The 20739-nt window shown below is 41.7% G+C and overlaps 1 protein-coding gene across 4 annotated transcripts in view; it reads right to left on the bottom strand.

The window, feature by feature from the left end:
• Nucleotides 1-2527: 2527 nt before the first annotated feature.
• The window catches only part of RALGPS1 (Ral GEF with PH domain and SH3 binding motif 1), a 328055-nt gene continuing 309843 nt past the window's right edge, over nucleotides 2528-20739 (bottom strand). For 2 of the 4 annotated variants that reach the window (XM_063432901.1, XM_063432904.1), the window contains 7 exons: nucleotides 20020-20100; nucleotides 15801-15857; nucleotides 13546-13651; nucleotides 12632-12724; nucleotides 9049-9154; nucleotides 6427-6518; nucleotides 2528-3104 (listed from right to left, as the gene is read on the bottom strand). In XM_063432901.1, the coding sequence (XP_063288971.1) occupies nucleotides 3075-3104; nucleotides 6427-6518; nucleotides 9049-9154; nucleotides 12632-12724; nucleotides 13546-13651; nucleotides 15801-15857; nucleotides 20020-20100 (565 nt within the window). In that variant the 3' untranslated portion in view covers nucleotides 2528-3074. The remainder of the gene's footprint in view (nucleotides 3105-6426; nucleotides 6519-9048; nucleotides 9155-12631; nucleotides 12725-13545; nucleotides 13652-15800; nucleotides 15858-20019; nucleotides 20101-20739) is intronic. The other 2 variants (XM_063432903.1, XM_063432905.1) reach the window with 1 other exon arrangement.

Genomic DNA, 20739 nt, shown 5'->3' with positions numbered 1-20739 from the left:
TGTAGCGACCACTAGGACCGTGCATGGTCGTAAAGGCTGGGAGCCAGTCATGGAGCCTGTCAGTGAAAGGCGACACCCCCTGACGGCTTCACCAACCCCATCCTGGTCTCCATGTGTTGGGAGGTATAGACTTTAATAAGATGCTAATAGGAAGTTTGGCGACCCTTTCTTTAATTTTACAGTTAGCTCAGTGACATATTATTATTCTTTGAGGACCCCAATGTGCTGGATAAGGCATTTCTGCTTTAGTAAACCTGTTATTATGACCTGATGGCCGTTCTGTATATGAAACATTTACCAGGAAGGATACACTGAGATTTGTCTCATTTTCCATGTCCTGGAGACCTATTGCAATCATTGGGAACCTATTGAAAAAGTACAAGGGCCCAATTTCGTGTCCGACGCACTCTGTATGTATATGGAGTCTGATTTTTTTTTTGTCTTCTCTTTCAGATTACAAAGGTGCCGATTTCAGTAGAAATCGGTATAGTTACAAGCCCACGCTAAAAACACCTGCCCAGCTGTCAATCAGAAATACTGATTGGCTGCCGACATCAGATCTGCAGCTATTACAAGCTCAGTTTTATTAACCCTCCCCCCCTTTCAGAACCACTGTTAGTTTTTTCCCCCCACCTACGTTTGCATGTAAGATAATTATTTTTTTTATTTTATTTTTTACAGATAACTGCTTTCTTTTCTTCTTTAACCATCTATGTAGCTCTACCTGTTTTGCTCATACAAGGTGTTCCTATATCGGCAAACATTTTTGGAGCCTATTATTCACTACAGTCTCTGATATTGAGAACTTCTCTAGTGCGGCTATTTTGGCCTGAATTGTGCAGTTTGTCTTCCTGCGTTAGCAGCTCTCTGTTAATATAATGCTATGTGAATCTGTGTTTACAGTACGGGAGGATACATTTTAAAGGGCCACTAAAGGCACCCAGATCACTTCATCACAATGAGGTGGTCTGGGTGCAGTGACCCTTAGTTTTAACCCTTCAATGTAAAACACAATGTTTCCATTTTAGGGTTAAACACAGATCCTGGTGGCCACTAGAGATATTTCTGTGTTGAGAACCCAGTCATTGAGCAGCAGTTGATGGTGGCAGTGTGCTGATATGCAACGCATTCACAGCGATAGAAAAAAGGTAAAAATAAATCTACTTTTTTTTTTTTTTTTGTGGTGGGATGGGGGTTAGAAACTAAAGCGTTAGGAATGCATGTTTATATTCCTAACGCTATACTGTTCCTTTAAGCTTTATGTTTAGACATCAGAAGGTCAACTTTTTAATAAAGGAATACTATAGTCACCAGAACAACTACAGCTTAATGTACAGTATACAGCTTATTGTATTTGTTCTGGTGAGTAGACTTATTCTCTTTAGGCTTTTTGCCGTAAACACAGTCTTTTCAGAGTGTTTACATTACAGTCCTGGGATACCAGGAGAGCTAGGTGGTGTTTTTAACACTATAGGAATACATGTTTGTGTTCCTGACCAAATAGTGATCCTTTAAGATGCATTGTAAGCCCGGCGGCCAAGGATTTCTAAGCAGGATTGGCTGTTTCTGTCTTTGAAACTGTGACTTATTACATATTTTATGAATGTAACAAACCCTACAGAGTTTGTTGGTTCTATGATAATGATTGGTTGAACAGAAAATGTTTATGTTTATATGGGTGTGTATATCTATATATCTATATATATATATATCGCATTTAGTGTTTTTAATTACATGTTTTTAAATGATACTTTTTATTTATTTTACTAAATCAGTTTATTGCCTAACTGTTCTTTTTTATTATTATTATTTTTTTTTTTTATAGAAAGCTTTCCCCTGTAATGAATAAACTAACCGCTCTATACAAGGCTTTTACATCAGAGTCTTTGCGGGCTGATGGCTGTCACTCACCGCAAGTCGAACGCTAACTCATTGTAACGAACCATGTTAACTAAGCAACCATTTAGTGAGAACTCTGCTGCAACGGATGGTAGGAATTATTTATTCATAATATCTGACTTTTTTTTTTTCCCATCTCCCAACACCACCATTTTATGTAACAATTATGGCACGTGAAACATTAGTTCAATTTTTACCTTTCAGAGCCAGGACCTTGTTACAGGCAGAGTCATATAGATATTTAGAAACACAGCAAGCTGAGTGTAACAGGCTCCAGGGAGAGGTGTAGATGCAGGACTTGTGAAAACAAAATGAAAACAGAACGGTCGGTCCAGTTATGATGGAATCAGTATTTTTCATGGTAACCATTATATAAATAAATACACCCCCTCCCCCTCTCACAGGAAAAAAAAGGAGATTGTTTTTATCTCCATTGGGTACAATTAGTCCCTACTGTCTTGTACTAATGTAGTAAATAAAAATAAACATAAGTATTTGTTACATTGCCGGTAAAACAGTTACCATAAAATCACGTTAAAAAAAAAAGTTTGTGCCAAAATACATGTTTATGGAACTGATCACAAGACTTCAAAATATGTATCCAAAACAGGTTTTTTTTTTTCTTCTCTTTTCTTTTTTTCTAAAAAAAACAAACAAAAAAAACAAGTAATGAGGCAGCCACCATGCCAGGCAAATCAGTGCACTCGGATTAGAAAATGTTGTTCACTGTTAATGTTTTATATAATTGACACTTTATATTCACTAACACTGTTAAGATTTGTCCCTTCAGAATTTAAAACCCAACATGGGCTAATAAGACGTTGTTTTTCCTGGTACATACAGCAGCTTAACAGTTAAAAAGAATGGTTACAAAAAAATCAAATCATATTATGCACCATTTCCTTTCTCTGCATCGCAGTCTGTGACCTCTTACACATCACCAGTTTGCTGGTCAGATCTGCCTTCCATCCATTAAGTGCGAAAGACTCCATGATGAACTAAACAACGAATAGAAAATTCAGCTTCAGAAATCGCGGGCTTTTTACTTCTTGGTAAGTTACAAAAAGTGCTTGTCCTTCGCTGCAAACCGTATTGCATCTTGTAGTGTCATCCAACCTGTGCGGCGTCTGGTTTTTCATTTGGCACTTTAACGTTACAAATCAGGCCGGACGGGCTCACTCAAAAGACATGAGATTAGTGGGTACCTGCCAACATTAAACAAACCGGATATAAATTTCAGATTTCCTGTGATGCAGACATTCTTGATCCCTTAACAACCACATGACTGTCTATGCTGTTATGTAGGGCTTAAACATCCATTGACGGCCTAGACCGTCAAACATTAAAAGTACCTGCATAATTACATCCCTGGTGGTACCAAGGAGCTCCAGGTATCATTGCATACCTCACTGTTCCCTCTGTCAGCTGGGGCCACAATTAGACAGATGAGACATGTGCAACTCTCAAAGTCAGCGCTGCACCTACTTTAAATAAATACGGCTGAGCAATCACCTATTTTCAGTCTGCCCCAGCTTCAAACATGTAGTATCTTTCGATATCCAAGGGTATCCCCTCCCCACAGTTAGTTACCCAAGACTGACAGATGCGCTATAAGCAGCAGTCAAAGTGAGGGCTGCACACGGCCCTTTAAATCACTGGCGCTGAGAGATTGCATTTAGCCACGGTGATTCGGAGTCTGACCCCCTGGTAAGGTCTCCTTGCATACGGCAGCTGCCCAGGAGCCGGAGCATGGGAAGGAAATGTCCCTCTCATGCTGCAACCACACAGTACAGAGTGTTCACACAGCCCCTCTGCACTGTATTAGCTGGGAAATCCCTCTGCTGGTGTCGGTACAGACGTTTGTAGAGGGAATTCCTCGGAGGTGGGATTAGTGGGTGTATTATGGGGTAATATTAACATTGTACTAAGTAACTGTAGCAGAATACAAATACGGGTGTTTACAGTAGAGCAGTGTTGGGCAACCTTTGGGACTCCAGATGTTGTGGGCTCCATCTCCCATAATGCTCTTACAACATCTGGAGTGCGAAGGTTGCCAACCCCTGCAGTAGAGGAACACGCATTGTCTGAGAAATTCCCCAAAACGGGTGAGAAACCAGAAAAAATTAAAAAAAACTTTAATTGAGGTTTGTGATCAATTGGTTAAATTAAATATATCAAAATGCTGTTAGCTCGAGGGGTGTACTTTCTACAAATATTTACTTTTGTGTAATGGTTTTGGATTCTGTGAAATTTCAACATGCTGAACTTTGCAACGTTTTAGCAGTATAATCGCAATGAAGGGAACACTATAGGGTCATGAACACAAACGTATTCCTGAACGTATAGTGCTAAACCCACCATTTAGGTGGCTTGCCCCGCCCTTAGCCCCCCCCTATAAAAAGTTTAAAACTCACCTTATTTCCAGCACAGTACGGGGTCCACCGATGGCTCCACCCCTTTGTGACATCATTAAAATGGCTGATTTTCCCCACAGGGAAAGCATTGGATTGGCTAAAATCGGCACGGGGTGGGGCCAAATGCTGTTTTGGCCAATCAGCACCTCCTGATAGAGATGCATAGAATCAATGCATCTCTGAGGAAAATTCAGCGTCTCCATGCAGAACGTGGGGACGCTGAATTTCAGGGCTGCTTTTTTTGGCAGCACTGACCCAGGAAGCACCTCCAGTGGCCATCTAAGGAGTGACCACTTGGAGGTGTCCCTAGGGGCAATGTAAACACTGCCTTTTCAATGAAAAGACTGTGTTTGCATGACAAAAGCCTAACGAGAACTATTATACTCACCAGAACAACATTAAGCTGTAGTTCTTCTGGTGACTATAGTGTTCCTTTAACCCCTTAAGAACCAAACTTCTGGAATAAAAGGGAATGTCATGTGTCCTTAAGGGGTTAAATCATTTTATTTATTTTATAACTTCCACAAATTTATTGAAATCCTGGACTTATCATGGACATTTTAACTAAATATCTAATCTACCTGAATCTAATTTGATTTAGTTTTCTTTAATTGTAGAAATTATGAATTTGGTTTTCTTTAGTTTTTCTTTAGAATTTATTTTGTTCTTGCTGAGCGGTGTAAATCACATTGCGTGTACTTGTAGACGGTGCAGATAAGATATTGTGCTTTTCTTGGACCATTGGGGTCTCACACAGTGTAATATGATAGGTGGAATGAGGGCTCATTTTAGATGACTGACCCTATTTAACCCCTTAAGGACCAAACTTCTGGAATAAAAGAGAATCATGACATTTCACACATGTCATGTGTCCTTAAGGGGTTAAAGCACACAGATAGCAGCTCTGTGATGTTTGCACACAGTTCAGCCACAGAGGTTGAGAACGTAAACAGATTTGTTGGGGTAATATTCTCCATAAGCACAGATGGCCACACATTACGGATGTAACTGATAATAAATGGGAATAGACCTGTTTGGATGAATTCTGTGTATCCCATCACAAGGATGCAAATTACTTTATTACCAGTGATATGGGGGGAGGGGACAGACACAAAACGACCAATATTTATTATGCCTTCTGCTGAGGTTTATGTACTTTTTAAAAAATATCTTTACAGTACATTTTAATTTATTTTTAATTTAGAAATGTGTGAAGTCCAGCAATATAAATCGAGCACTTGCAGGCTATCATTGGTGTCCGTGGTTATAAGGAAATAAAATGGAGCCAGGCTTTACGTCTGGTGAAACAGTTTGACAAAAACTGAAAGATATCGCACTATAACCACTATAATAAGATATTGGGCTTGTGCAGCTTAGTGCCCCTTTAAAGAAATTACTCAATCCTCACGTCAGTAAGTCTATAATCGCACGTTTATGGAATTTGCGATATTCTTTGCTTATGTGTAATTAAAGGATACAAACCTGTATTCCTAACGGTATAGTGCCTTTCTCGAGGTTTGTTTCAGGTCCCCCCCATCATGTAAAAACCGAAAAAAAAAAAGGATGCTTTCTTTTTTTTTTTTACTTACCTCTACTCCAGCACTGAGACTCCCTCGACGCCTACCGCGTTGTCATTTAGAAAGCTGATGTGCATGCGCAGAGAATGCCATGTGCATATCCATCCCTCCCTGGATGTTTCTCTGTCAGTGCAGTAGAAGCACATCTGGTGGCTCTTAGCATGACAACCACTAGAGTTGGATTAAACCCTGCAATGTAAACATTGCAGTTTCTAAATAAAATAAAATAATGAATTGCATTACAGGGTTAAAGCTCAATGGAGTTCTGCACTTAGACCAATTCACAATACATTATGATGACTCGACTCGTCCTTTAACCCCCTTAAGGACACATGACGTGTGTGACATGTCATGATTCCCTTTTATTCCAGAAGTTTGGTCCTTAAGGGGTTAAAGGAGGGTGCCCGGTGTGCACTAGTACAGTGCACCTACTGTTTCCATTAGCTCTGTGTATATATGTCTGCTCTACAAGTGTGGAGTGTTCCTTTAATAAGTGTTAAGGCCTAGGTATTCTCTCCCCGGTAACTGGACCTTACCTGCGGCCTGCAACTTTTACACGCGTCATCCAAGTGCTTGTGCCATAATATTGCATGAAACCTCGAGCCAGTTTGGAACTTGTAAACATTACCTGGAAAAGAGAACAAAGATGAATCCCAATATATTATTACCGTATATACTCGAGTATAAGCCGACCCGAATATAAGCCGAGGCCCCTAATTTTTCCCCCAAAAACTGGGAAAACTTATTGACTCGAGTATAAGACTAGGGTGGGAAATGCAGCAGCTACTGGTAAATTTCTAAATAAAATTAGATCCTAAAAAAAATATATTAATTGAATATTTATTTACAGTGTGTGTATAATGAATGCAGTGTGTGCGTATGAGTGCAGCGTGTGTGTGTATGAGTGCAGCGTGTGTGTATGAGTGCAGTGTGTGTATGAGTGCAGCGTGTGTGTATGAGTGCAGCGTGTGTGTGTATGAGTGCAGCGTGTGTGTGTATGAGTGCAGCGTGTGTATGAGTGCAGTGTGTGTGTGTGTGAATGCAGTGTGTGTGTGTATGAATGCAGTGTGTGTGAGTGCAGTGTGTGTGTATGTGTGCAGAGTGTGTATGAATGCAGTGTGTGCAGGGCCGGTGCAAGGATATTTGCCCCCCCCATATGTCCTGACCTCCCCTCCTCCTCCCTCAGTGGTCCTTACCTCCCCACCCCCGTGTTCCTTCACCCCCCTCCCCCAGTGGTCCTGACTCACCCCTCCCCTAGTGGTCCTTACTTCCCCCTCCCCTCCCCTAGTGGTCCTTACTTCCCCCTCCCCTTCCCTAGTGGTCCTTATCCCCCCCTCCCTCCCCTAGTGGTCCTTATCCCCCCTCCCTCCCCTAGTGGTCCTTATCCCCCCTCCCTCCCATAGTGGTCCTTATCCCCCTCCCTCCCATAGTGGTCCTTATCCCCCCCCTCCCTTCCTCCCATAGTGGTCCTTATCCCCCCCTTCCCTCCCATAGTGGTCCTTATCCCCCCCTCCCTCCCATAGTGGTCCTTATCCCCCCCCTCCCTCCCATAGCGGTCCTTATCCCCCCCCTCCCTCCCATAGCGGTCCTTATACCCCCCTCCCTCCCATAGTGGTCCTTATCCCCCTCCCTCCCATAGTGGTCCTTATCCCCCCCCTCCCTTCCTCCCATAGTGGTCCTTATCCCCCCCTTCCCTCCCATAGTGGTCCTTATCCCCCCCTCCCTCCCATAGTGGTCCTTATCCCACCCCCTCCCTCCCATAGTGGTCCTTATCCCACCCCCTCCCTCCCATAGTGGTCCTTATCCCCCCCCTCCCTCCCATAGCGGTCCTTATACCCCCCCTCCCTCCCATAGTGGTCCTTATACCCCCCCCCCCTCCCACAGTGGTCCTTATACCCCCTTTTTTTTTAATTATTTTTTTTATTAATATTATTTTATTTTTTTATTATTATTTCTTATTTTATTTTTTTTTCGTCCCCCCTCCCTGCTTGATACATGGCAGGGAGGGGGGCTCTCCTTCCCTGGTGGTCCAGTGGCAGTTCAGTGGGGGGGAGAGGGGGCTGGCAGAGCTGTACTTACCTGTCCTGCAGCTCCTGTCAGCTCTCTCCTCCTCTGCGCCGTCCGTGCAGCTCCTTCTATCAGCTCACACTGTAAGTCTCGCGAGAGCCGCGGCTCTCGCGAGACTTACACTGGGAGCTGACCGAGGTGCTGAACGGACGGCGCGGAGGAGGAGAGAGCTGACAGGAGCTGCAGGAAAGGTAAGTACAGCTCTGCCAGCCCCCCTCTCCCCCAGTCTGTATTATGGCAATGCAAATTGCCATAATACAGACCTTGACTTGAGTATAAGCCGAGTTGGGGTTTTTCAGCCCAAAAAATGGGCTGAAAAACTCGGCTTATACTCGAGTATATACGGTATACATCTCTCCTATGAGGAGTATTGTATTGGATCATCGCTGGAGGAAGAATGTTAAGCAGCACCAAGGAGGCCACGGTGCAGGAAAAAGAGAAGTAAAATACTAATTATTGCTGAAACACGGGGGAGAGAACCACAAGACCTAAGGACAGGAGACCTAAAGCGTTAGGAATTGGGACATCAAGTTCATCTGGTTTATGTTCTGCTTACTGATTGCTTGATTTAATGTTACAATCTTTGTAAAAATCATCTAAATAAGAGCTGCAGGTAGAAATGATAAATTAGTAATGATTTATTAAGTATGATTGGAGAGGAGTGCCATGGATGTAGAATTACACAAATTATCACAAATGACTGGGTTCTCTCTCCTCAGGTTATTTTAATAAATGAATGGTACGCTCACATTCTAGCCCTTATATCAGCTTTAGTATACATTAAGAGCCAGCACACCACCGTTTATATCAACCAAGGAAGACGGAACAAGCAAAACGCATCTTGTAGGTTCTACTGGACACCGTTATTTTCATTTTAATTAGATTTTTTCAAAACCATATTTTACCAGGGCACTGGTCCTATTGAGTAAGCTACATTAGAAGATGTCTCTATTGCACTAAGCCGTCCAATACCTCATTTTAAAACCATGAGAAGTGGTATGAAGACATTACAATATCAGGAACATCGCAATCTTAGCGCTACGCGGCATATGGCGGTCTAGAACGCCATTTTAATGTTTGATAAATTGTACCTTTATCAGGATTATTAAGCTGGAAAATATTCGGATGTTCTGGGTCATCGGGCAGTACCACCATCCAGCCGAGTACGGATACCTTTTTACTTGGGGTAGACTTGTACTGCAAGGAAAAAAACAAACAATATCGTAGAGACAAATGGCTGTCACATGTTTCTGCCCCCGTTCCCTCTGTCCGCTTACACTGGGTGACTGTTTCTCAGAACCGCACAATACTAAATGCTGATTGGTTTACCCTGGTTTAAAAGGGAGTTGCTAAGTTCCCATTAAATGTAGATAGAGCAAGCAAACAAACAAACAAAAAACAGTTGTAATGCACTAACTGAGCCTATAGTAGCTGAATAGGGTATGCTTATTTGCATTTTAATTTATTCTATTACAGTAGTATATCTTGCTATTTGCCGCTCGCCTGGAGAAAGTGGGTGTAATACCGGAGCAAAGTATATGCATAAAACAGTGTGAGCAAGAAGCAGACATCTAGAGCCTAGATTCTATACTACATATTGTTATTACAATCTCAGTGAAGTGGTCTTGGTGCAGTCCCCTTTCTTTTTTGTTGCCGCAGGATAAAACATTGCTCTGTTGGAGATGGGCAATGTTTGCATTGCAGGGCTAAACACACCTCAACTGGCTGTTACCCTGACAGCCTCTAGATGGTTCTTTCTCGTGTACTGCACAAGGGCGTCCAACTAATGAGAAGCACTGTATTAAATGCATCTCTATGCACGGTGAATGTCCCACATTGGCCATAGGTCCAATAATACGTCTCTATGAGAAGTGTTTACATCGACAAAGAGAAAACTTCAAGGTGATGCAAGAGTAGGCATTTGGGCAGCTGATCGTGGGGCTAAATTCGAAGTAAGTTTTGATCGGATTTAGGGTGTAATTCATCAAAAAGAAGGGGGGGGATTTCTAATAACAGACAACAACATAGACTGTACTCAAAGGGAAACTATAGTCATAAATAAATAATTACCATATGTTTAATATGGAGATGTATTGTTGCCCCAACAGTAATACACTATATGCATGTTTCTGGGTTTTCCAAGGGCCTCACTGTAACACCGGTTGCAAGCAACATTTGGGCACATAACTTTGTTTACGTATCTTTTTATCAGTTTGGAAAGGTATTAAGGAATTCTTTTTTTAAAGTACTGCTGTTACTGTCTGCACGTAGAGCCTTATTGTTGCATTTCGTTTCAGACAAAGGAGGTGCATAGTTGCAGGATAAAGACGTGTGGATTTTATTCAGTTCGATTTATCACACCTTAAAAATACATATTTGTTAAATATAGTAATAAGTAACATATTAAAAAAATGATAAACTTGGGAATAAACCATTCCCCTTTAATCCAAATGAGAGAACTGAGCACGTACCATAATAATATAATAAGAATTTGTGATTTTTATAGCGCTTTTCTCCCAGTGAGACTCAAAGCACTTTACAAGTATACAGACTTAAAGACATAAAAGTTAGGAGTTTCTAAAGGTCAGATGATCGGACTGAATGCCTGATGGAAGAGGTGGGTCGTTAGGCAAGTATTTAAGGACAGTGCCTCTCTGAGCACGGTAAAGAGTTCCAGAAGGTAGGGGCAGCGTGTCTGAATGCCCTGGAACCTGAGTCTGTCTTTATTCTTGGCACTGACAGGAGGGATTTGCTGGCTGACCGAAGTGAATGGGATGGAATGTAGGGTGTCAGGAGCTCTTTCAGGTACCGTGAGCCTTGATTGTTTAACCCCTTAAGGACACATGACATATGTGACATGTCATGATTCCCTTTTATTCCAGAAGTTTGGTCCTTAAGGGGTTAAGGCTTTGGAGGTCAGCAGGCCAATTTTAAATATATGTTCACCATTTAATTGGAAGCCAATGCAGGGCGTGGAGAACAGGTGTTATGTGTCAGGAGCGAGTTTGATTGGTCAGTAGTCGGGCTGCTGCATTTTGTTCAGTCTGAAGGCGATGGAGCTCTTTTTCTGGGAGGCCCAAGTAAAGTACTTTGCAGTAATCTAGTTGAGAGGATACAAATGCATGGATTAATGTTGGCATATCATCCGGTGGAATGAAGTGTTGTATCCTGGCTGTTGTTCTTCAGATGAAGGTAGGCAGATTTTATTACGGAGGAAATCTGCTGTTTAAATGATAATCCATAGTCAATCAGCACTCCGAGGTTTCGTACCTTGATGAACTAAGTTCAGAGCCTCCAGCTCCAGGCAAGTTGGGTGATCATTGGATATTTTTACTGCCCAGGGTCCCCTCACCAAGAGTAACTCTGTTTTGTCCGGGTTCACTTTAAGCCAACTAGCATTTATCCATTCTATGAGGTTTGCTAAGCAACTGTTGATGCGGAATGTTGGGTCTGTGGTATCTGGAGCAAAGGAGAAGTAGAGTTGTGTGTCATCCGCGTAACAATGATACCTTAGGCCATGTCACCTAATGATGTCCCCCAGTGGTAGCAAGTAAATAGTTAATAGTATGCGAGACAAGATGGATCCTTGTGGCACTCTGTAGGATAGATCTGTTGGTGCCGATGAGCTTGATCCTGATGTTACTCTCTGTGATCTACCAGTGAGGAAAGCGTCAAACCAGTTAGGGACTGTGACTCCTAGACCACATATGTGCTGCAAGAGTTCTATTAAAATCCTGTGGCCAATGGTGTTAAATGCAGCTGAGAGATCCAAGAGGATTAGGATGGAGTAATCACCTTTTGTCTCTCGCCATAAGGAGATCATTTAGCACTCGTACTAGCGCTGTTTCAGTGCTGTGGAGGCATCTGAAGCCTGACTGGAAAGGATCAAAGATGTTCAGACTTGATAGATGGGCCTCCAGTTGAGTGTCATCTACTTTTTCAATGGTTTTCCCCAGAAATGGAAGGTTGGATACTGGTCTGTAACTAGCCATGCAGTCTGGGTCTAATAAAGGTTTCATTAGTAGTGGTTTTACCAAAGCTTCTTTTAGAGGATCTGGGACGTCTCCAGTTTTTAGTGAATACTGCTGGATTTTTGTGAGGGCTGGGGCGAGTGTTTTTAATGCATTCAGATATGTTTATTGCAGCCCCCATAGCAGTCTACTTCATAAATATCAGTGATGGAGCCGTCAGTAAGCGGTTAGAGGCAGCAGCATTTTCATTTATGATGTTTTCATGTCAAAGGCGATGGGAATTTTTAAATAACCATTAAATTGCTTTTCTGATGACCACATCCTTTTAGTGTTTAAATGGGATTACGATGTTGTGAGATTCAGACAGACTGGCCATAAAACTCTTATCAAAGGCACGAAAAGGCAAATGCAGAAACACGATCAATTGAGCAAGTTGCAATAATTCTCATCTTATTAATAAAATAATTCCCAGAGCGGAGCAGCACAGAAATGCCATATTTATTAAGGAATATTGCAGGTGATGTTATTTGCAGTACAATTTGAGTGCACTAAATGGCAATGTTTGCAGTGTGAGAAGCTACATCTGTGCCCATTATGTACACATACCGTAAACTGATGGAGACCCGTGTTATCTTGTGATTATGGTAAATGGTTTTGTCCAGAGACCTAGCATAGCAGGAAGTCAGTCTACATGAATACTTACATTTTTCCTTTCATTGCCTCTTAATGACTTGGCCCCAAAGTAGAGCAGCATCGATCCTGACAGAGTTACCCAATATCTTGTCCAAGACGAGAGCTGCACACAAAGGAGAATGGAATGCAAAGTGCATTACTCAAACAGCTGTATCAACTCTGTGCAATGTAATACATCTCTGCCCCCTGCTGGCTACATTGTAAAAGACACCCTTAGCTATTCTAGCCACCAACTGGATTTGACAGGTAGACCCAGGGGTGCATATGAATGACTTGCTGTACAATGGTCAAGTTAATGAAAGCATTAATGATTTACCATCAAGTAATTACATTTTTCCTTTATTACCTGTTTACACAGATATCTATTATGTCCCTCCAGCATGTTAAGCTTTTCCTGGAATTAATACCCTGGTATCTGACATCACTCATCCGGTGTGTTTATTGCATAGTGAACCATTCCTGTTGAGTATAGTCTGGCCATTAACCCCATCTAATTAAGTGTGAAACTCAGAGTTAGACTGTTGGTAGGTACGGTGGATGTAAATAAATCCTGCTGAAGTCGGATACAGCAAGTGTATAATGGTTCGTCACCTCCAGTGACCAGACAACTGGGGCTACATGGCAACAGGCACCGATATCCGCTTCTTTCTGACACTTGTACACAGGACTAGCAAAGCTTTGCCTACTCAGGGGGTAACATACATCAATTACATAGAGGGATAAGTTACTCCTAATCGAGATAGTGTGAGCCAATGATAAGTGTCTTTATGTAGTTCATAAATGGAGAATGGGAATCACCGAGATTAATAATGTCCTCATTAAGGGAGTGCTGTGCCAAACTCTGCTATAGGAATCGGATCCCTTGGGTAGGACAGACTGATGAACTAGATGATGGAGCCATTCTTTACAATGGTGAAAGCTTACCGTAGGCTTCTTCCCTTCTTTAAGTAATGTTTTTCTTCTTAGTGGACCTTCCATCGCAATGACCCCTGAAGAGCTTCCCAAAATGCAGCTGCAGGCACCTGTAGGACTACGGAAAACAACGGCCTGTAAGTGCCATGTGAAATTAATCTTTCTTAAAAACACGCTTTCTCGGTGGAACTAATTGTAAGATAAATTATTTGTATATCCGACTGTATGATCATTGCAGCAATATCCTACTCATTTATTACTAGCCAGGCTCTGTAAAATAGAATGTCCTACTTAGTTAGAATTAGCCGGGTGCTATAAAATAGAATGCCCTACTCATTTAACATTAGCCAGGTGCTATAACATAGAATGCCCTACTTATTTAACATTAGCCAGGCTCTCTACAATAGAATGCCCGACTCATTTAGCATTAGCCGGGCTCTATAAAATAGAATGCCCGACTCATTTAGCATTAGCCGGGCTCTATAAAATAGAATGCCCGACTCATTTAGCATTAACTGGGCTCTATACAATAAAATGTCCGACTCCTTTAGCATTAGCTGAGCTCTCTAAAATAGAATGCCCTACTCATTTAGCATTAGCCAGGCTCTCTACAATAAAATGTCCTACTCATTTAGCATTAGCCTGGTGCTATAAAATAGTATGTCATACTCATTTAGCATTAGCTGGGCTCTATAAAATTGAATGTTCTCATTTAACATTAGCCGGGCTCTCTACACTAGAATGCCCTACTCATTTAGCATTAGCTGGGCTCTGTAAAATAGAATGTCCTACTCATTTAGCATTAGCTGGGCTCTGTAAAATAGAATGTCCTACTCATTTACCATTAGCTGGGCTCTGTAAAATAGAATGTCCTACTCATTTAGCATTAACTGGGCTCTATACAATAGAATGGCCTACTCATTTAGCATTAACTGGGCTCTATACAATAGAATGGCCTACTCATTTAGCATTAACTGGGCTCTATACAATAGAATGGCTTACTCATTTAACGTTAGCTGGTCTCTAGAATAGCAAAACCATTTACAGATTTATTTAACCAATCATTGTTAACAGGAGTAGTCCTAGAAGATTAGAAATGAGCGAACATCAACTATAGGCCAGTAAGCCTGACTTCAGTAGTGGTGGAAGTGATGGAAACCATGTTAAAGAACAGAATTCTTGAACATCTAAAAACACATGGATTTCAAGATCAGAGACAAAATGGGTTTCCTTCAGGGAGATCATGCCAAACTAATCTTATTGATTTTTTTGATTAGGTAACTCAAATTATAGATCAGGGTGGTGCAGTAGACATTGTATAGAGCAGCAGGAAATGCTAGCAGAATGCTTGGTTGTATAGGGAGAGGTATTAGCAGTAGAAAGAGGCAAGTGCTCATGCCATTGTACAGAACACTGGTGAGACCTCACTAGGAGTACTGTACACAGTACTGGAGACCCTATCTTCAGAAGGATATTGATACTTTAGAGAGAGTTCAGAGAAGGGCTACTAAACTGGTTCATGGATTGCAGGATAAAACTTACCAGGAAAGGTTGAAGGATCTTAACATGTAAAGCTTGGAGGAAAGACGAGACGGGGGGATATGATAGAAACATTTAAATATATAAAGGGAATCAACACAGTAATGGAGGAGACTATATTTAAAAGAAGAAAACCTACCACAACAAGAGGATATAGTCTTAAATTAGAGGGGCAAAGGTTTAAAAATAATATCAGGAAGTATTACTTTACTGAGAGGGTAGTGGATGCATGGAATAGCCTTCCAGCTGAAGTGGTAGAGGTTAACACAGTGAGGGAGTTTAAGCATGCGTGGGATAGGCATAAGGCTATCCTAACTATAAGTTAAGGCCAGGAACTAATGAAAGTATTTAGAAAATTGGGCAGACTCGATGGGCCGAATGGTTCTCATCTGCCGTCACATTCTATGTTTCTATGTAGAATACAATTCTCACTAAACAGCTACTGTTAAATGAGTAGGACATTCTAATGTTTTTATGACGTGGTTTCTTGGAACAAAATCTGAGAGACAGGTGGTGGCAGAGAGAGATAGAACGGGGTAGCTAAGCTACTAGCCAGAGCTGTTTGAAGACAGTTGAAGAATAAAAGACCCAGTGGTGGCCCAGTCCTTGACACTAAGGAAAAAATACTGGTTCTCAGAGTTTGATAAATACTAGCACAAAGTGTTTGAAGTTACCCAGGACTGCCATTAACATAAAAGATCTATACTGATTGCATCAGAGATCCTTACCGTCCAGATGCCACCCCAGTCTGTATCCAGGCACTGGCTCTCTCGGAGCGTGTAGAACTGAAAGATAAACATAAGCCGTGTGCGGTACAAAGACTGCACTCATTGTCCCCACTGCAGGTTAAAGTCACTGAGTGCTTACTGTTTTACAGTGTTTCAATGTCCTTAGAACCCTTCATGTAATAGTGATTTAAGGAAAGGACCAGAGTTCAGGCCATCTCTCTCCCTTTAAAGTCTTGGCTATAAGCAAGTGAGACACACAAATCTTTGCAGGTTCTGGATCTCGTTAGAACCTGCTTTAGCTTGTAGTTTCATTTCAAACAGAACATTTTACAGCCAGGGAGGCAAATTATTTCATTATCAAAGGACAAAACAGACGTATTTTTACATCATTTAAAGGGGAACAATCACTTCATTGGAAATCACACCACTGAATGAACCACTTAACCTGATGCTACATTTACAAGTTACATCACAATCCATTACAGTCCTGGCACATACGTGTACGTATTGCATGAGAACAGGAGAGAGGATATAGCAATGGCTGACGGGGAGCTGTCATTTTACAGTCCTAAGAAACATTGATTTGTAATATAGGAGACAAATAAACTGATAGTTAAAACTCCTGAGAAGTGAGGTCTCCCCTTTAAAGGATATTATTCGGTAGATATTATTGTGCTTGCACGGTGTATATTTCTTTACTGACCGATGTTAAACTCCATAGATCTTTTGTATTTTCTGATGATTTGCAACATTGATTACATTCAGCCTTTCCTTCCTTATTGTCAGAAGTAAAATGCCTCCTGGGACCAAACAGAGAATATGGACCGACTCCCATAGCCAGCGTTTCCACCTATAGACGAGGTCAACTCCCACCTATTTATTTTAGGGTGGCGGAGCAAAATATAGTGTTCCTTCTAAGTCATTTTGTGAGTAGGCCAGACAATTAAAATAGGCATTGTTATCACAACAGCAATTTGCCGTTTGTATAGCAACCAAAGGATGCTCGATACGGAAAGCACCGTGTGTTTTTATACTAAATAATAATTTACCTTCAGAGATTACACAAAACAAAGCTTAGAGGAAACGCTATGGGAACTAATTGTCATTGGTTGTATGTTGGCAGTGTACCGGATTTCCTTAAACAAGAGGTAGATATCAACTGTAGAAAGCAGTGTTAACGTGAAATAGTGAGTCATTCTAACACAGGACAAAACCAGAGGCAAAGCACAGATACCATACTGTACATGCAGACGTGGGGGTACGGAATGCAGTAGCACTTGGTTGCTTGATATATTGTGAGATATAAATCAGTATATTCAGTCTGGCACCTGCTAGCATGAAACCACCAGAATATTGCCATCATTTAAATATCTAGAGAGAGAACCCATCAGGACTGATACTGATTGTTAGTGAGTCTCGTTAAACAATCCATTACCTATTTTAAGTCACAGATTGATATATTTTCCATCTGCTTTAATGTAGCTGCACACATGGTTGTTTGTGGGTGCTAATGCTAGGTAGTTGATACAGATTTATTGATTTCTGATCTGGTGCACAGGAGACCAACATGACGGACACCAACCAGCAGCCACATACAGCCTGAGCTATTGAAGGCCAAATCCTCAACACACAGCCGGAGAGGACGTATTGATGGATGTAAATCACAGAATTATTAACCCTTTCCCTAACACTGTACAGGTATACTCATTCACTAGGATTTTAGGAAATAAAAATAAATCTCAAATCTTTTCCATTAAAAAGTGCACATACATATGTGGTTAACTCGCCACATGTTCAAATGAAAGAACGTTACCTGTCTCTAGTGCTTAGAGTAAATCTCCCTCCTGGTTGGCTGCCAGTATATAGCTATGTCTAGTTAACTAATGGGTTCTGACTGCAGCACACCGAGTCTGTGTATTATATTAATCACATCCATCTGACTGTGTAATGCCTGATGTTTATATTGGTTTTTATTCTAGACGCCTTATTACTTTTTACAAATTGTATTAAAATAGATTAAAAAATAAAATTCACATTTTCCTGGAATGTGATTATGGTTTCCACAGCTGCTGTTCTATGACAGACTGGCTCCCCGGTTCTCATTTTGCTCATTGGCAGACTGGCTGCCGGTTCCTGTTGTGTTCTATGGCAGACTGGCTACCGGTTCCCATTCTGTTCTATGGCAGACTGGCTACCGGTTCCCATTCTGTTCTATGGCAGACTGGCTACCGGTTCCCATTCTGTTCTATGGCAGACTGGCTACCGGTTCCCATTCTGTTCTATGGCAGACTGGCTACCGGTTCCCATTCTGTTCTATGACAGACTGGCTACCAGTTCCCATTCTGTTCTATGACAGACTAGCTCCCCGGTTCCCATTCTGTTCTAGGTTAGACTAGCTCCCCGGTTCCCATTCTGTTCTATGACAGACTGGCTGCTGGTTCCTGTTGTGTTCTATGACAGACTGGCTCCCCGGTTTTCATTCTGTTCTATGACAGACTGTCTACCGGTTCCCATTCTGTTCTATGACAGACTGGCACCCCCGGTTCCCATTCTGTTCTATGACAGACTGGCTCCCCGGTTCTCATTTTGCTCATTGGCAGACTGGCTGCCGGTTCCTGTTGTGTTCTATGACAGACTGGCTCCCCGGTTCCCATTCTGTTCTATGACAGACTGGCTCCCCGGTTCTCATTTTGCTCATTGGCAGACTGGCTGCCGGTTCCTGTTGTGTTCTATGACAGACTGGCTCCCCGGTTCCCATTCTGTTCTATGACAGACTGGCTACCGGTTCCCATTCTGTTCTATGGCAGACTGGCTGCCGGTTCCTGTTGTGTTCTATGTCAGACCAGATTCTAGTTTCACGCCATTCTGTATACACTGTCTCTCACTCCCCACACTATTCTATGGATACTAGGTCCCATTTAGCAGGAGTTCTGCAATCCACCATTTGTACTTCTTTCAATGCAGCTAAACTGCTGGAATGCAGACCATGCACCAGCAGCCATAGTGAACTCCACCTGGCAGTCACCCCCTCCTCTTTTGAGATCATTACTTCTGATAATCTTGGTCCAATCCAATGCTTCTCATTTGCACTGGGGACCTATCACCACATTCCACCAATCATGAGCTTCTCATAGAAAAGCATTGAAGCTAATTATTTATGGAGAGAAACATTCCACATTAAAAAAATGTGAGTTCTTCAATATGGAAGCGCATCTCCAACAACCACTAGAGGTTGTGTTTAGGCAAAAGGTGAACATTGGATTTCTTGGAGCCTGAATTGCACACGGTTAACTAAGCATCTAAGAAAGATGCTCCGTTCCACCTGCATGGGGTGCTCTTGATAGGATTGGAGTCATTGAAACCTAATATCAGAAACAATTCCTACGTCAGAAACAAGGTTTGGAGGAATTTCACAGGTTAATGAACCACTAAAGACACCCAGTCCACACGTGGCTATTTCCAATGAGAAGCAATGGCTTGGAGAAAATTGCTGAAGACATCAGCGGGCATGCAAACGTCTTCAAAGGTGGATCAGGCAGATGCAGGAGAGGATTCCGGGCACTGGAAACTAGTTAAGTAATTTATTTTAACCTTTACTTTTGTTTATACCAAAAGGGGGTGAACAGAAGGGAACCTATAGCATTGAAAAACCGATTGTTATCAGCATTTGATTGGTGGAGTGCGGTGGAGAAGCAATGGATTGGAGGAGATCGTGGGTGATGCCAGCTTGGGTACCGTCATTAGCAGAGGAGTCCTGATGCTAAAAATAATATTTTTTTTTCCTTAACACCAAAGGGGAGTGGGAAAAATAGGGAACCGATAGTCCTGATATTATGATTGCTATTTTCAGGACAAGGTTCCCTTTGGTTGTAGCACTAAGGATTATTTTGGAAAATGTTGGGTTCAGATAAGGGAGACTGAATGGATTATTAAGTAAAGCTTGATATTCGAGGTATTGAATTGGAATAAATTATGCACTGGGTGAGAATTTGACTGTGTACAATTTAAAGAAATAAAGTGCATGTACTGAAGCAGTTACTGCTCTACATACAGGATGTCCAACCCTGGCCCCCAGAAAGTTGGTAGATTTCTGTAAAGCAATCATTAGATAAGTGCTCAGTGTATAGTCGGATTGTGTTTAAAAGGCTATAAATTTAAAGTGATGCATGCAGATTGAAAGGAAGAGGTTAACGCGTAGAAACCCACCACCTAACTGTACCTGTATACACAGCTTCGACTTCTGGGAGAATTCCGAAGCGGAACCCGCCAGTCGGGCCCCAGCGTGGCATACAACCGGCCCCTGTTTGCAAATTTAAACATGAGTTCTAACAGCGTCCGTGAGGCTGGGCAAAGCATACCTATATATCACATGCAATTATTTCCCATGAGCACCTACTGTTTTCTCCACCCAGGAGACAGATGTCCATTTATTAGCAGTCTTTCAGCTTGTTCCTAATCACACTTCACAATACAGGCTGCTCCCGTTTTGATGTACAGAAAAAGAGCCTGCACTTGAAAGTGTGATTAGGAAAAACAAATAATAGACCTTGGCTGTGATTGGACATCCAAACAGTTTTTACATTATTCACTTACTTATTGCACACACATGTAACAGACAGGGAAAATATGCACATTTTGCTATAGATGTTTAGATTGAAATCTTGTTACTATTGGATCGTGGTAAAGGGACTAAGGATCTGGATATGTCAAAATGTTTGTGTTTTTAAGCACACATAGTTTTTAGCTTAACATAGTTTTTAAGCACACATAGTTGTAAGCTCTTTACACATACATTTAGCATTACGTTTCCATGGCACATTGCAAGAGAAAAAACATTAAAGGACACATTCACTTGGCTGACATTGGTCTGTGCTGTCATCACAATCTAGGCCTTAAATACCCCATTCTTTCCTATTGCAGGATAGGAAGGGGATATGTT

Source organism: Pelobates fuscus, chromosome 9, assembly GCF_036172605.1.
Source record: "Pelobates fuscus isolate aPelFus1 chromosome 9, aPelFus1.pri, whole genome shotgun sequence".
Classification (NCBI taxonomy): domain Eukaryota; kingdom Metazoa; phylum Chordata; class Amphibia; order Anura; family Pelobatidae; genus Pelobates; species Pelobates fuscus.
This window is presented reverse-complemented; position numbering and strand designations above follow the sequence as displayed.